Genomic DNA, 17,785 nt, shown 5'->3' on the forward strand with positions numbered 1-17,785 from the left:
GGAGATTTTTTTAGCTCCAAATTTCCTTCTTTCTATCTTATTTAGTTACCTTCTTGTGTTCTGATGTAAACTCATGGAGTGACAACTCATCAAATGTAAGCCTAATACAAGGACAGTTATGAAAGGAAAGCATTGCTGAGAAGTATCAGGTGATCTAGGAAATACTAGTATATTTATAAAACAAAACCTTTTTAGAAAGGTGAACCTATCAGAATTTTTTTCTATATGATTGGGCATATCTCCCCAAGCAAAAATGTCCTTTGGTAAGTAAGCTCTTACCCTAATGAGGCAGGCATTCTTCAAAAAACACAACTGAGCAGGGCCGGTGTGGCTCAGTGTTTGAGCATCTATCTGTGAACCAGGAGGTCACAGTTCCACTCCCGGTCAGGGCACATGCCTGAGTTGCTGACTCGATCCCCAATAGGGGGCGTGCAGGAGGCAGCTGATCAATGATTCTCTCTCATCATTGATGTCTCTATCTCTCTCTCCCTCTCCCTTCCTCTCTGAAATCAATAAAAATATATTTTAAACACACACACACACAACTGACTCCTTTGGAATTACATTCTGCATTTGGGCTACCTTTATTAGAATGTCCTTGTGATTTTTAATTCTTAAGTCTTTGGATGTCAAGCTTGGCTTTAAGACATAGACAAAAGCCACTGGCACCATGGCACCTGTCATGCTGGGGTGTTGACACTGGGTAGACAGCTGTTGGCAGGGGAAGGCCCCCAAGGGGAGGACTCCAGGTCCATGGTCACTTTACTATACAACCTGTTCTATTTCAGGGTCATTTTATGAACTAGTCACGCCTCCTAACTTCTTTAGCATTTTAAGTGTCTAATGTATTTGTCTTCAGATATTTATCTTTAACGAAGACACTCATTTTTGTACCCATATAAAATGTGTTCTTCCCCTAGCCTCTGTTTGCACCCAGAGAGTCAGTTATGTCTGTCCAGCTGCAGCCTGTGTCCATATGACCCTCTCGGGACACCCCCCTTCTGCTTCCATAGGACAAACAAGGAGGCAGGTTCATGATTTGTTTTGTGGACACACTTCATGGACTCCAGATAGACATAACCTTTGCTATGTCCAATTTTCTTTTCTTTTCACCTCGACTCCCTTTTATCAGCAGAAGTTGATTATGTCAACACGGTAATGAAAATAAAGATCAGGTCTTCCTGTTGGCATCATAAAGCTACTTAAAACCACTTCAATGAAATGAATTACAAACCACTGAATTCTGAGCCCTGATGATCTTCGAGCTGGCAGGCCATGCGGTGCATAAACCACGCACTGCTCTCAGCCCGCCTCTGAACTCAGTTTACCTGGCACTCTGCTTCTCAGCTTCTTGACATCTCCCAGGATTCAAAATTCATGGCTTACTTTCTTATTTGTGGCTTCTCCTCACCTCTTGTAACTGAAGCTTAACTCTGTTTCTCTAGCTCTCACAGGCTTTGTCCACCCTCAATCACGACTCTTGAGGGCTGTACTAGTCTCAGTTGCCTAATCTAACTTGCCCATCAAGATCTTATGCCTTGGTTTAGGTGGTTATGAGCTCTCCCACCAAGTTCACCCTGGCCCTCCAGGAGGGCCCGGAATCTCTGCACTGGGAGGGACCCTGATAGCTGAATTTATCTACCCACAATTCTATTTTACTTTTGCCACAATTCCATCTGAAATCCTAATAATGTTAGCATGGCCTCTGAGCACCCTGACCCTCAGAGCCTGGGCAGATGTGTGGCTGTGGCAAGCAAGACCATAGGGGGTAATATTTACCACTTTCCTAGTGGCCTGGGGATGGCGATGGAAAACATAACTCTTCAAACTGATGTAAATACAAAAACGACACAGGCAGGGGCTCACGACTTCAGGCCACTCCAGGGGACAAAGAGGCAGCTGTAGCTAAATGTAAAAAATACTGCTTTTAATGCGCTGAAGGTTGCCTCGGAAACAATGAGAACTTTCAGCAGGTCATCCTGGGAGCAGCAAGAGCCTTCCCCAGAGGATGCATGTGCGAGAAGCCAGCGGGCCATTGGTCTGTTCTGTTTATGTTCCCTCTTTTCCTTTCTCCTCACTTTGCTTCTCCTGATCTTTGCAGCCCCTTTGGCCTGCCTTCACCTTTGTGCAAGGACTGGCTGTCACTTACCATGCCCTTTAGTGTCAGATCTGCTAAAGGAGACCGGTTGCCATGGAAATCTGGCCAAACATGTAAATCAACAGTGAGGAAACCCACAGGCTGAGCCTTCTTAATCAGGTCCAGGTGACTGTTCAAATATGCATATATGCTCTGGCATCTGGAAGAGAAATGGATTTTGTATTTAAAAGGGGGGTGGGGTTGGGGAGCAAACTGTTCTGCAGAGAGAAACCATTTGTACTTCCACACCAGATCCAGAAAGTAAGCCGAGCCCCAAAAGCTTCAGCAAAGAAACTGCCTGAAACCCATGGAAACCAGCACACCGTACTCAGAAATCACTGTACTATCCCCAAGAAAAGGTGGTGTGCTTTAGGAAAAAGTGCGAAGGTTTGGGATCAGAAGACCAGAGCCGGAATGACTTTGCCCCTAGGAGGTAACCATGAGAGAGTTATTCAAACTTTCGGAACCACTTTCTTTGCATCTGTAAAACCAGATACATGTTCCCTGTCCAACTTACCTCATAGGGTTATTGTCAAGATCAAAAGAGATTATGTAGGTGAACATACAGTATTTTGTAAGCTGTGCAATACTGTACATATGCAAAGGATTTAAAACATTAGTATTCATAATTATAGTAATAATGATGAGATGACGAATGGAGATAACTATACGTGCCCAGGCTCAGGATCGGAATTTGCTAAGGGAAGTGACAGGATGGAGTAAATGCAATTAAAATCAGGAATCAGGAGACTTGGTTTCTCACCTTCATACCCCCACCCCCCTGCACAATGACATTGTGTCAGTTCTTTCTACCTTTTAAGCCTCAGTTTCTTCACGTGTAGGATGAAGGAGACAGACTACCTATCTCAGTTTTACATGGTCAAGTGAGAAGGGGCTGGAGATGATGGGTTCAGATCTTGCCTCACCTCTCCCAGATTGGTAACAGGGCCAGTGACAACCTCCTTGAACTTCAGTTTCCCCATACACTCAAATGGTGTCACCACACCTACCTCACTGGGTTAAATGTCATTGCATGACACAAAGGTTAAAGGTGGTGCCTTCCCCTCTTTAAAGGTGCTTCCTTCTTAAAGCCTTAAACCAACACTTCTAGAAGAAAGTGGGTTTATCAGAGATTGGCATCCATGTCACTTCCCACCGGTGTCCTTGGAACAATGGCTTTAACCGTGAAAAACAGGGCTTGAATAATGGCAGGAAAAAAAGTCCAGGAATGCATTGTCCATGGAAGGCTGGCATCTAAGACACCTAGATGGTATTGATGATTTACATTTTTAGAACATTTTAGGAGGACAGCTCAGAGATTTTGAGTTCCAGTTTTGTGCCACTGTGTTTCCAATGAGCTCACGAAGTCCCTGAAAGTTGTTAGATTAGAAACGAGTACAGCAGTGGTTTTCAAACCTTTGTAGTAAATACAAACTTTAAGTGGAACCCTAATATAGAAAAGGTAGGAAAGCAAAAATGCTCTATGTGAGTGCATGAGTGAGTGTGCAAATGTGTGCGCCTGTGTGACGTATGTCTGAGTGGAGGCAACAGCGGCCCTGCCTACCAGGCAATCTTTTGCTCCTTGCTGGACACCTCATTCCCATCTGTAAAAGTCTGCCTTCCATCACTTTAGGAGGACGACGATGTGGTTGGAAAAAGGCTCCCTATCCACACTGTCATCAACTTGAGCTCCTGTGTGTGCACCAGGCCTTCCCCCACAGCCCAGTGAGAAATGCAGAGGAGACTTGCAAAGAGGTGGACAGGTGACCGAGTCCAAACTTACACCCTCCTCTGAGTGGTCCTGGAGCCATGCGTTCTCTGTATTCCAGGTCAGAAACCCCAGTGTGTGTGTGTGTGTGTTATGTCCATTTGAATTCCACATTCAAACCCTGTTTTAGCATGATTCTATGAAAGACTTAGGAAAAAGACTCCTTCGCGGCCTCCATGCAAGGTAGGGCCTGAACCATCTATCTGGATGGAATATAATCACATCTCGATTTTCTGTTTACCAACTCTCTCTACTCCTGGTCCAACAGGAACTACAATGACAACCAAGGCCTCGAGGACATCCTTGGTAGCCAGAAGGGGAGTCTGTACTCATCGTAGCAACATTCTTCCTCAGAACAGCATCACTGCACTGAGAGTAAAGGGATTTTTAAAAAATGTTTCTAAGTGTTTTCATTTGCCTCTCAAGGCATCTCAGGGCAGGGCATTTAGTTTCAGACATCTGGGTCAATAAGAACCTATAGGCCTAATTACTATTGATTCGTCATTGTCTCATTGACTGCGGGTCTTTGCACACAGTGAGATTCATTTAGCCTCTACATATATGGTCACTCATGAATTAATGAGATCCCTGGGGGACGGGGCATATGCTTACCCCCTTGACTCCTAACCTCCTCACAGCTGTATGTTTATTCTTTGAATGCAGCCATTCTCCTGCACATTTTTTCAATTATACCTGACCATGTGTGCTATCTGAGTATATCATTCAAAATGAAATGCACTTGGAAAACATTAAAATAACGAATGCACATCATTATTCACATAATTTGAACCTCGCATGATACCTTTTTGGGGTTCTGACTTTGATTCATTTTGCATGTTTTATCAATTCCTTCTCCAATGGCCGTCAGCCCTCTTCCAGCTCGGGAATCACATACTGACTGTTCCAAGTGGATTGCCCTCCCTCCCTCTCATGAACTCTGGGCTCATCCATCCTGTCTCAGAGGGAAAAACTCTTGCTGTCCTAGGCCCATTTTGTATGATGGAGAAAATACAGTTTGAGCAATCACACCAAACCTTTCCAAACCTAATTCACTGTTTTGCAATCAGAGTTAATACTTTTACCTTACAGTCTCCCATGAATATTAAATACAGAGTACTGAGCCCTATAAAATGATAGATGATCAATAAACTGTTCTCTCTTCTTTCCCATCACAGGAGATTAATTTCCAGCTTAAAAAAAAATCCGAGAGACAGGGAAGAATTTTTTCAGACATTATTGCTTACAATGTTAAATGCAGACAGCACCCCTGGAATCTCTCCCCTCCTCTCCCGCTCCACAAATCATGTCATTTTGTGGATTCATAGGCTGCTCAGAAGTATGGTGACCATACTTTCAAATCAAAAATCAGAATACATGGTCTAACAAAAGATACTGTGTCCTTTCCCTAACTCCAATGGACCATGTTCTGCCTTAATTTTATTTGAATTTTCTTCCATATTTTGCACCACTTGACCACTTCTTACGCATTTGTTCTCTTTCCCTTGTTTCTGGGACACTATATGCTTTTGGCTTTTTTACCTCCTCTCTATCTGGTTCTTTTCCTTTCCTTGTCCCTTAGATATGTGAAGTCTCCCAGAGATCTGTCCTTGTCCCTCTTCTCACTCTTTATATATCCTTGGGTGATCTCTTCCTCCTCCCCGGGCTCCAGTTACCCTCTAGGGCGGAGGACTCCCAAATATATGGCCTTATTTCCTGCTCGCTTCTCTCTCATGAGTTCCAGGTCAAATATCTAACCACCCATCAAATGCTTCCTTTTGGATGTCCAAAGAGAACTCAACATAAACATAATGTGACACACATCATCTTTTCTGGTATAATCGCTTTTCCTTTTGGGTTCCTTGAGCTAATCAAAGCCAATCTCATTGAAGCCATTAATCAAGCAACCATTTGGGGGCAGAGTCAAGTGGGTACTATTTTTTTACTCTTCTCTTTCTCCTTTAGCTCCGCAATTTAACTTCTCACTAGGACCTGTCAATTTGTGATCTTAAATATTTCTCTACCCAGCACAACTTTCTCCAGTTCCACTGTGTCTACTTTATTCAGGCCATCTTCAAATGCCTGGATTAGAGCTTTGGCCTCCTAACTTTTGCAGTCCTTCCTGGGATTCTTCTAAAATGTAACTCTGATTATGATGCCCACCCCTATCTAACCCTTCAGCAGATCCTCCCCATTGTCCTCGAGATGAAGCACAAACTCTGTTGCCTGGCATAAGATGTTCTTTATTATCTAGCTCTGCCTACATTACACTGTGTTACATACATGTTTTCCATTCCTTTTCCCTCCTCACTCCTGCATACACCATACTGTAGCTGCACTAACCTACTTTTAATTTTCATAATATGCCTGTGAATGTTTGCCTATTTTCCCCCTCTTGCCCAAAATTCTCTTCCTTGCCTTATGAAATTGATTCACAGAAATTATGGAAATCACAGAAACAAAAGAGGTCTGAGAAATAAATGAGATCAAGAAAAATGGATTATCCTCAAAGGAATAATTGAAAAATCTAGAGAAAGTGGGAGAAAAGCTAGGTTAAGAGAATAAATTAGGAGAACTTCATGCTGACAATCTTAAAGGACCTGAAAACAATAGAATCACAATGAGAAATGACTACTGATTGCAGGGACCTCAGCTAAAGCAACTCGGACCAGGCTGGGCTCCTCTGCTTACATTCCCATCCCCCCAATCCCCCTGCAGACTGAGTTCATTGAGGTCAGAAGCCATATCTTCCACTCTGTCTCTCCCTCCCCACCAATGGTCTAGTTTACTAATATTCTCCAAGAGAGCCAAATTAATCCCTTTAAAAGGTAAATCTGATCATGATTCCCCTGCTCAAAACTAAAACTTGAATAAAATCCAGTGTCCTTACAATTGTCTACAATGACCCACATGGTTTGGCCTTGGCTTACATCCTGCCCTCACCAGTCTCCTGCTATCTCCCAACTTTGGCCCAGCCACAATGGCCTTCCCAATGTCCCAGAGCTGCTCAAGGCCTTGGGCCTTGCTGTTCCTTCAGACTGGAGGGACCCTCCCCTACAACCATAGTTTAGTCCCACTCTTTACTCAGAGTCCTGCTTGTGTCACCTCCTCAAGGATGGCTTCCTACCTAGAATAGTTCCCACCCATCACCACAACATCCCTCACTCCATGTTTCTCCTCAACCATCTCCATTTTTCTTTGCAATGCTTATCAATACCTGGTGTGCAAATGTGTTCTCTCTCTCTCTCCCCCTCCCTCCCTCCCTCCCTCCCTCCCTTTCCCTCTCCCTCTCTCTTGCTCTACACATGTGTGTGTGTGAGTGTGTTATGTGAACATGTCCATGTCTAAGTGTGTGTGTAGTATAATTTCCATGAAAATGACAGGTTAGTAAGACAGGGCAAATGTAATTACGGAAACTGAGACATAGTTAAATGGCCAAGCAGTTTACAGCCATCTAATAACTGTAAAATCCTATCTTTTCTAACACTTTCCAAGGACACTTAACAGTAAATAATTTATACTTCTCTTCAACCAGGGGGATAAATAGCCTAAATTAGCCTACTCAGGAGATAGATAGCAGAAATCAGATTAGTGTCATTTGTGTCAACCATACCCAAGGATGGATGAAGTTAAGGGAATAAATCTCATTTTGGTGCATCAGCATAAAGCTGATGAATATTCTATTGAGATCCTCCCCTAAGACCGCCCCTAAAATTCCAATCCTTTAAAACTCTCAAGAGGAAGGACCCAGCACTCTCTCTCTGGAGCATGCCTGTACCTTTCCCTCCCCGACCCCTTCTATCCCCCTTGTGCCTTTCTCTCTCCTAAGCTCCAAGGGCCCTTATTTTGCTTCTGTAACTTGTTTCCTGAGCCCATGCAGCCCAGCTGGCTCACTCCTGCTTACCACTGTACATTTATAAACAAACTTTATCTTATAACTTGAGTTTCTGGCTCTGAATTCTTTCTTTGCTGAGGTCTAACTTCACTGGTAACAACTGGTGCCGTTTCACTACCAACATTGCTAGTAACAAAAGCAGGGACTTTGTGTGTGTGTGTGTGTGTGTGTGTGTGTGTATGTGTTTCACTTTTGTATCATAAGTGCCCCTAGGAGTCTCATCAGACAGTCTGGGGAATGGACTTTAACCCTTGCTCTGCTGCCAACCTGAAATCTAGTACTTATGAACTGTGCCAACATCTCCTAACCGAACCCCACCATCACCAGGACCTCATTCTGAGACACTGGTGGTCAAGGTTGTCTAAGAGAATTAAGACAACACATAGTTTAGAGGAAAAGAGCTCAAGTTAGGATCGAATGCAAGGCAATTTCTGGCTAAGCAGAACCATTTCTGGCTGTTTGGCCCCACATACAGGGAGACTTTGGTTGTCAGTTACATGCATGGGCACATCTAGCTCGTGTTTACTTAATTTCTAAGCTCACAAGACATTTCTCTTCAGGGATGTCTTGTCTAAAAGGATTATGGTAAATCAAGAGTATAAAATACTAAATCTGTTTATCAACACATGTTTCTACAGTTTCAAATAGGATTTGCTGATGCTAAGCTCCAAGACAGGGGTGGCCTGCTTTTAGAGAGCCCAAAGTCACACCCAAAGAGGCACATGGTTCCCGATTCCATGGGATTAGCTGTCCTTTCCAAATAGCCTGCTTCACTTTAATAATAATAGCTAAGCCCATTTCTTTCTAAGCCCTGAAGGACAATGGGTCTTATATTCTTAGAATATTCATAGACCTGATAAGATAGAGATAAACTTTCCTTTGCAAGGCAATATAAGGAAAGAAAAATGAAAAAGAACCAACATTTATTAAATACATACTCAATAGATGAGCTGGAGATAAAATTTGAGAATCCTCAAATTATAGAAAGAAATGAAGGCAAGAGTGTGGATGGGATTACCTGGGAAACAAGGGTAAAGAGAGAACCCGGTTATGATGAGCTTTGATGTTATCTTCAAGAAAAAGACCATGAACTTGAGAAGGAAATTAAGAAGGAGTCAGACAATCCCATTTACCATCACACCAAAGAAATTAAGATATCTAGGAATAAACTTAACTAAAGAGGTAAAAGACCTATACTCAGAAAACTACAGGACGATGAAAAAAGAGATAGCAGTGCCCTAACCGGTTTGGCTCAGTGGATAGAGCGTCGGCCTGCAGATTGAAGGGTGTCAGGTTCGATTCCGGTCAAGGGCATGTACCTTGGTTGCGGGCACATCCCCAGTGGGAGGTGTGCAGGAGGCAACTGATCGATGTTTCTCTCTCATCGATGTTTCTAACTCTCTATCTCTCTCCCTTCCTCTCTGCAAAAAATCAATAAAATATATTTAAAAAAAACAGAAAAAAAACAAAAAAAAAGAGATAGAGGAAGACATAAACAGATGGAATCTCATCGATTCTAACTCTCTATCTCTCTCCCTTCCTCTCTGCAAAAAATCAATAAAATATATTTAAAAAAAACAGAAAAAAAACAAAAAAAAAGAGATAGAGGAAGACATAAACAGATGGAAGAACATACCATGTTCATGGATTGGTAGAATCAACATCATTAAAATGTCCATACTACCCAAAGCAATCTATAAATTCAACGCACTTCCCATTAAAATACCAACGGCATACTTCACAGATCTAGAACGAACTCTCCAAAAATTCATCTGGAATAAAAAAAGACCCCGAATAGCTGCAGCAATCCTGAGAAAGAACAAAGTAGGTGGGATCTCAATACCAGATATCAAGCTGTATTACAAAGCCACTGTTCTCAAAACTGCCTGGTACTGGCACAAGAACAGACATATAGATCAATGGAATAGAATAGAAAGCCCAGAAATCAGCCCCAACCAATACGCTCAATTAATATTTGACAAAGGAGGCAAGAACATACAATGGAGTCAAGACAGTCTCTTCAATAAATGGTGCTGGGAAAATTGGACAGATACATGCAAGAAAATGAAACTAGACCACCAACTTACACCATACACAAAAATAAACTCAAAATGGATAAAGGACTTAAATATACGACAGGAAACCATAAAAATACTAGAAGAATCCAAAGGCAACAAAATCTCAGACATATGCCGAAGCAATTTCTTCACCGATACAGATCCTAGGGCATTGGAAACTAAAGAGAAAATAAACAAATGGGACTACATCAAAATAAAAAGTTTCTGCACAGCAAAAGAAACCATCAACAAAACAACAAGAAAGCCCACTACATGGGAGAACATATTTGCCAACATTATATCTGATAAGGGCCTAATCTCCAACATTTATAGGGAACTCATACAACTTAACAAAAGGAAGATAAACAATCCAATCAAAAAATGGGCAAAGGACCTAAATAGACACCTTTCAAAAGAGGACATTCAGAAAGCCAAGAGACATATGAAAACATGCTCAAAGTCACTAATCATCCGAGAGATGCAAATCAAAACAACAATGAGGTACCATCTCACACCTGTCAGAATGGCTATCATCAACAAATCAACAAACGACAAGTGCTGGAGAGGATGTGGAGAAAAAGGAACACTTGTGCACTGCTGGTGGGAATGCAGACTGGTGCAGCCACTATGGAAGACAGTATGGAGTTTCCTCAAAAAACTGGAAATGGAACTCCCATTTGACCCTGTGATCCCACTTCTAGGAATATATCCCAAGAAACCAAAAACACCAATCAGAAAGGATATATGCACCCCTATGTTCATAGCAGCACAATTCACCATAGCTAAGATTTGGAAACAGCCTAAGTGCCCATCAGTAGATGAATGGATTAGAAAACTGTGGTACATCTACACGATGGAATACTATGCTGCTGTAAAAAAGAAGGAACTCTTACCATTTGCAACAGCATGGATGGAACTGGAGAGCATTATGCTAAGTGAAATAAGCCAGTCAATGAGAAAAAAAAGGAGATATATATAATACTCTTTGTAATACTTTAAGCAATAAAACAATTTAAAAAAAAAGAAGTCAGAGACACAGGAGGAAAACTGGAAGAGGGTGACATTCCAGAAAGAAAGCCAAGGAAAGAAAGTGTTATAAAGGAGAGCAAAAGTATTGGTGCCAGATACTACTGAGAGCTCAAGGGGCCTGGGTCACATCCTAAGGACATATCAGAGGTCACTGAGGACCTTAACAATAAATGTTTCAGGGGCCAATGGTGACAGAATTTACACTGGAGTGGGGAAAGGGGAAGTTCAAACTGAGGAAACAGTGACCAAGAGTATAGGCAATGCTTTGGTGAAACTTAGCTCCAAAAGGAAACACAAGGTGAAACCCAAGCAGGTGGTTGGAAAGGGGTAGGAAGTCAATTCCCATGTGGAAAGAGTTGGGATTTAAATCCAGGTCTGACTCCAACACTGAATTCTATTAATGGCTGTTATGTTGCTGTTTCTCAGAATTTACATGCTAACCCATAAATCCTTCTTTCCTATTTTCAGTAAAAACTACTCACATGAGGTTCATCTATAAGAGAAAGTTCTGGAAATTTTGAGTATTTCCTTGCAAAGTCTAACTATCCCGTAGGTTTGTGTTGAGGTGTAAGATCTTCACAGATTGGCATTTCCATGACCTACTTGCATCTATATAAAACCTCTAAAAGAGGGCAGTATTATTGTGATTTTATGGATGAAGAAACTGAGTCACCAAGACATTTATGGCAGAACCGACACAAGAATCCCCCACCTCTAATTTCCAGTCCTATGTTTTTGCTACTCCATCATCCTTTCCACAAGAAGTCAGGCAGGTTATGGATGATTGACATCTGCTGTTTCACCCTAGAACAACCATGGCAAAAACTTCCTCTTTTATAATCATTGGTAATAGTAGCAGAAGTAGTAGTAGTTGTCATAATTGTCAGAGTACAGTTTACAAAGCCTTGCCAAAGATATTACCTCACTAAACTCCAAGTGAATTCTCAGTTATCAGAGGTTGGTTCTCTCATAACTACTCTCCATGTTCTGATGAGGACACTTTGTTCACACATAATACATATTGGAGCTGGGTATGAATCTAGATCTCTGAGCTCCAAATCCAGTCCTCTTGTCTTTGTATTAGTGGTTTATACATGCTGAAGTCCTTCAAGAATCTGATGATAGTTATGGTCCCTCTTCGCAGAAATATATGCATGAGTGTATCACCAAGTTCTGGTGCTAAGTGTTCACATTACTACTAGGGTGTCACTGCTTCCAGGCCATCTCAGTAGAGGGAGCTAGGAGATGAATGTATATATGCTCACACATCTATATTTATTTTATTTATATCAATAAAAAATCACAAATTGATTCTAATACCTCTGATTTCCACCAAGTACCATAAGGTTCATTCTAACCTTCCCCTTTCCTGATTTGTGAGGAACCTGTCTCTCACTATACACATATATTTTTTATTTGCCCAATGTAGTATACACATAAAGGATTTTCAGAATAGCGAACCCTTACATGTATGAAAAATAAATTTGGTATTTACGGCACAATATTTATGTACAGTTATTTTATCTGTAGCCATACAGCCTATTGTCAAAATATTTTTTCCCAAAGTTACTTAGGTTAGTTCTTCTCTTTCCAAAACTCTCTTTAGTGTGATTATGGTAATCATTACTAATACAATAGGCTCATTTTTAAAAACTGTTTGTATTTCATTTTACCCATGCCCCACCACACACATATATCCTGGTATCTATCTATTTATCTATCTTTCTATCTATTTATTTTCAGGGACACATGAAGCATCACTACAGTTCTAATAGTTACAGCTGTACAAAGAGCACTCAGAAAAGTGCCATGTCTGCCTACTGTCCTGTTCCTGTCCCCCTAGTCTTTGCATTTTATTTCTACCTACCCAGTACAGATAACCAATCTCAGTTTCTGGATTACCCTTCCTGTTGCACAAATGAGTAAATACACATATATTTTCTTTTGCACAAATGAATAAATACACATATATTTTCTTATATCGCCTGCCTTCTTACATGAAAGGGAACATACACAGTCAACACTTCTTTGCATTCCACTTTCTTTACTTAACAATATATCCTAGCAATCACTCCATATCAGTTATTATTCCGAGTTTTACAGATGAAGAGACAGGCCTAAAGAGGTTGAATAACTTGCCCAAGATTACACACCTGGTAAGGAGGAGTAAAGATGAATTTGAACCCAAGAGACTGAATCCAAATCCATGTTCCTTCTACTACATCAGAGGTTCTCACCCATGGGTCCTGGCATATTTTGGATTATCTCTAGCTTCTGTGAACTTCCTTAGGTCATTTTAAAAGTTAATACCTGTGTGCTCTAGATCACCCAGATGACTGCCTTATAACCAGATACTGCCAGGCATTCTCATTTCCCACAGGATCTGAAAATCACCTTGCAGCCTAAAGTGAGTGCCCTCAACATAGCCGGGCATGGGAGCTGTAGGGCACAGGAAGGAAGCAGTTACCTGGCTGTGGCCTTGGCTTGCAGCTCAGGGAAGGCAGCGTGGCCCTGCACCATGTGGTCTATCTGAAAAACAAGAGAGAAGGGTCAGTCTCACAGTTTCTCTAGTCTCTATTCCAGCCAGAAAAGATTTATCCAAATGTCTGTTTCTTTCAACTCTTTGTTTATAAAGGATCTAAGAATGTTAAAAAGCCAGCTCAGTGAGAGTGCGTCAGCTCTTACAGAAATCTAGCTTTGCTTAACCTCGTGCTGGCCTCTTGGATTTACAAAACAATGATGATGTATTACAGAACTGTACACCGGAAACCTATTTAGTTTTGTTAACCAATGTGACCCTGATAAATTCAATAAATAAAAAATAAAAATTAAAATTAACTTGAATTTTTAAGAAAGAAGTATAAAGAGAAGAGTAGCAGGAAATGAAGCTCTCAAGGCTAACCCTGCAGCAGCAAGTCCAAGAATGAGGTGAGGGAAAAGGAATGAGAAGGAGGGGTCACTCAAGGTAAGTGCTAAGGAGCTGGTGTTGAAGCACTAACCTCTGGGTCATACCTTTTCCACCTCCTGATCCAGGCTCATTTTTTAAATTTCTTTATTGATTAAGGTATTACATATGTGTCCTTATCCCCCCATTATCCCCCTGACCCTCCCCCACTGATCCAGGCTCTTACCCCAGGGAAATGCCAGACCCGGAACTACTCATTGTGTCTTACTAATGGAGAAGTTGAGTGAAAGACATTGTGAGGAGGAAGACTCAGTTAAAAAGAGAAAAAGAAAAAAGAAAGAAAAGTGTTGTCCCAGAAGAGTCAAGAGAACCTCCTCTGATTGAAAAGTTATGTCACATGGGGAACTAGAACATACCAGTAGCTCTCCAAGGACAAAGATGTCCGAGCTCTGTGGACAACTATCTTCTTCTCATGTCTAGGATTTTATTCCCTAAGCCACTTGGCGGCTCTAAACAAAATACTATGTAACACGCACCAGGAAGAGGAATGCTTTCCCGTGCTGTTGCTCTGCTTGCTAGAGCACACCCAACACCGCACTGGGTTCCTGAACTTAATCTGCGTGTTTTCTCAAAGTTTCCATGAGTCTCTAGGACTCCAAAACAACTATTCTGACAGATTTATTTTCATTCAAACAATGAACCAACTGGTTGTTTTGGCCTCATGGAGATAGCTCTCTGAGCATGCTTCTTGAGAGCCACATCTGTGTAGGGAGGGAGAGAACTGGTTCTGGAGCCACAGTGGCTGGGTTTGAGGCTGGCTCTGATATCAACTAGCTGTGTGACCTTGTGCAACTCACTTAGCTTCTCTGGGCCTCAATCACCTCCTTTCCCCTTCTCCAGCCTCCTTTTAAAACAAGATTGCTAAGCCCGGCCAGTATGGCTCTGTGGTTGAGCATGGATCAATGAACCAGGAGGTCATGGCTACATTCCCTGTCAGGGCACATGCCTGGGTTGCAGGCTTGATCCCCAGTAGGGGGCATGCAGGAGGCAGCCAATCAATGATTCTCTTTCATCAGCAGTGTTTCTATCTCTCTCTCCCTCTCCCTTTCTCTCTGAAATCAACAAAAATATATTTAAAAACAACACAGGATTTCTGGGATTTAGAGACTATCTCCCATAATACCAACAATAGTATAAATACTATCACCTAAAATGTATTTTCTCATTTGCCATATATTAATAATAAACTAAGCATTTCATATAAATGATCTCATTTATTCCTTACAATACCTCCATGGAAAAGACACTATTGCTCACTATGGAGATGAGAAACTGAGAGTAAAGGAGATAAAGTAACTTGCCCAAGGTCACAGGGGAATAAGTGACAGATCCTTTTGTTTTTAACCAGGTCTCTCTGTATTGAAAATCCTTATTCTTGACTACTATGCCACATTACCTATTAAACTTCCAGGTATAATATAATTTGTTGAACTCTATTTGTACAGTTTTACAGAATGTTTCAACATTATAGCAAAGCAACTGGTCATTTCAATGACAGGAAATGCAGGTTTTGAAGGCTTATTTCCTACTGGTTCAGATGTGGGTTAGAGTGATGAGGCATATTCTGGACCTTAAAGAGGCTGCATCAGTAAGACATTACTTGATTTGATGCTAATTTCAATGGGAAGTACTTTAGGAGGTGAGAGACGGGATCCTATATAATAAAAGGCTAATATGCAAATTGACCAAACGGTGGAATGACCAGTTGCTATGACGTGCACTGACCACCAGGAGGCAGACACTCAATGCAGGAGCTGCCCCCTGGTGGTCAGTGCGCTCCCACGGGGAAGCACCACGTAGGCAGAAGCTGGGCTCACTGCTGGCGAGTGCAGTGGAGGTGGCGGGAGCCTCTCCCGCCTCCACAGCAGTGCTAAGGATGTCCAAATGACAGCTTAGGCTGCATGGAGTGGGCCTAAGCTGGCAGTCGGACATCCCCCGAGGGCTCCTGGACTGTGAGAGGGCGCATTCTGAGCTGAGGGACACCCCCCACCCCCGAGTGCATGAATTTCGTGCACTGGGCCTCTAGTATTTAAATAAGCTCCCAGGAAGAAGCACAGAACTTAGCATGTGTGGTGCATGCATAACGGCAGTTATTCAGTATTTACTGAATGTCGAATGCATCAGGTATTGTGCCTAGCCTCCAGGAACAAAGTGGAAAATAAGCAAGCTAATACAATACATAGTACCATTGAGACCAATAATTTGGCAATTATAGTATAGTTGGGGGAGGTGAGGCTTCAGCTGAGAGGCCAAGAACAGGCAGTTTGGAGGAGAAAAGAGTTGAAGGCAAGGCATGCGAAAAGGAGATGGTGATGAGTAAAGAGATGAAGATGGAGAGACATATGTGGTTACGACAATATGGAGACTGGTCAACCCCTATGCCTGGAATATTATAGATGCTCAATAAACATTTGTTGAATAAATGTAGGATGCACGAACCATACGGAGGCACACCACAGGCTCACAAAGTACCATGTACTTCTTGGTAGCACTTACCACATATCACCTGGGTGTCTATTTGTGCGAGGCACAATTTGGTCACAAGGTAACTGTATGTTAAATTAGAGAATAAGTGAAGTATTGGAAATAGGGAATAAACGAGGAGCATGAGGACATATAGTGGGTCTTAAAAATCAGGCAAGTGATTAAGTGCTTAGAGTTTTATTGAATCCGAGGCCTTAGAAAATTATTTTGATTTAGGGAGCAAAATGATAAAAAAAAAAGTTAAGAAACATAAGTCTGGTTGGGTATATAGGTCAGGGAAATGAGTAGGCATAGACAGCAGGATATGCAGACCGGCTCAGAGGCTAATACTAGGAACACAAGGCACGAATACTCCCTGTCCTGGTTCTGTTGTGGCATTTGTGAAGTCCTTTTACAATTCTTAGTTTATACATCAGCACTCTGAGCGATTTTAAATAAAAAGCCTCATTATGTCCCAGCCCCCTAGTGCCTATTATAATGCCTAACATCTTGAAGAAATGACTGAGATATATTTTGAAGAAAATGAAACAAATTTAGTGACTAACCAGTTACAGAATATAAGAAAATCTGAGTCAAGGATGACTAAACTTTTGGGTCTAAGAAAAAAAAAGTGTACATATCCTATATAATAAAGAGGTAATACACAAATTAACCCTCACACCCTCCAAAGATGGCTGCCTATGACCAGGCCGGCAGAGGGGTTAGTGAGGGACGACCAAACGACTGAACAAGCAGGCTGCATGGGGTGACCAGGCCGGCAGGGGGGTTAGTGAGGGACAACCAAACGACTAAACAGCAGGCTGCATGGGGCAACCAGGCCGGCGGGGAGGTTAGTGAGGGACAACCAAACGATTGAACAGCAGGCTGCGTGGGGCAACCAGGCCGCCACGGAGGGCAGTTGGGGGCGACCAGGCCAGTGGGGAGGGGGTGCAGTTGGGGGCGACCAGGCCAGCAGTTGGGGGTGACCAGGCCTGCAGGGGGCAGGGGCAGTTAGGGTTGACCAGACCAGCAGAGGGAGGCAGTTGGGGGCAACCAGACCAGCAGGGGGGTCAGTTAGGGGTGATAAGGCCAGCATGCAGAGGCAGTGAGGGGTGATCAGGCTGGCAGGGGGGGCAGTTAGGGGCAACCAGGCAGGCAGGCAGGTAAGCGATTAGGAGCCAGTGGTCCAGAATTATGAGAGGGATGTCCGACTGCCGGTTTAGGTCCGACCCCGGGCCTAAACCGGCAGTCGGACATCCCCCGAGGAGTCCCGGATTAGAGAGCGTGCAGGCTGGGCTGAGGGGACCACCCCTCTGTGCATAAATCGTGTACTGGGCCTCTAGTCCTATCTAATAATAGAGAAACATGGTAATTAACCGTAACTTTGCTACCCTTCCCATTGGCTAATCAGTGAGATATGCAAATTAAATGCCAACCAAGATGGCAGCCGGCAGCCAGGCAGCTGAAGCGAACA

The 17,785-nt window shown here is 42.5% G+C and overlaps 1 protein-coding gene across 7 annotated transcripts in view; it reads right to left on the minus strand.

The window, feature by feature from the left end:
- The window catches only part of FGGY (FGGY carbohydrate kinase domain containing), a 412,417-nt gene that overhangs the window by 105,706 nt on the left and 288,926 nt on the right, over positions 1–17,785 (minus strand). For all 7 annotated transcript variants that reach the window (XM_014542556.1, XM_014542559.1, XM_005869840.2 and 4 more), the window contains 2 exons: positions 13,351–13,412; positions 2,150–2,297 (listed from right to left, as the gene is read on the minus strand). In XM_014542556.1, coding sequence (XP_014398042.1) covers positions 2,150–2,297; positions 13,351–13,412 — 210 coding nt within the window. The remainder of the gene's footprint in view (positions 1–2,149; positions 2,298–13,350; positions 13,413–17,785) is intronic.

Source organism: Myotis brandtii, unplaced genomic scaffold (genome assembly GCF_000412655.1).
Source record: "Myotis brandtii unplaced genomic scaffold, ASM41265v1 scaffold304, whole genome shotgun sequence".
Lineage (NCBI taxonomy): Eukaryota > Metazoa > Chordata > Mammalia > Chiroptera > Vespertilionidae > Myotis > Myotis brandtii.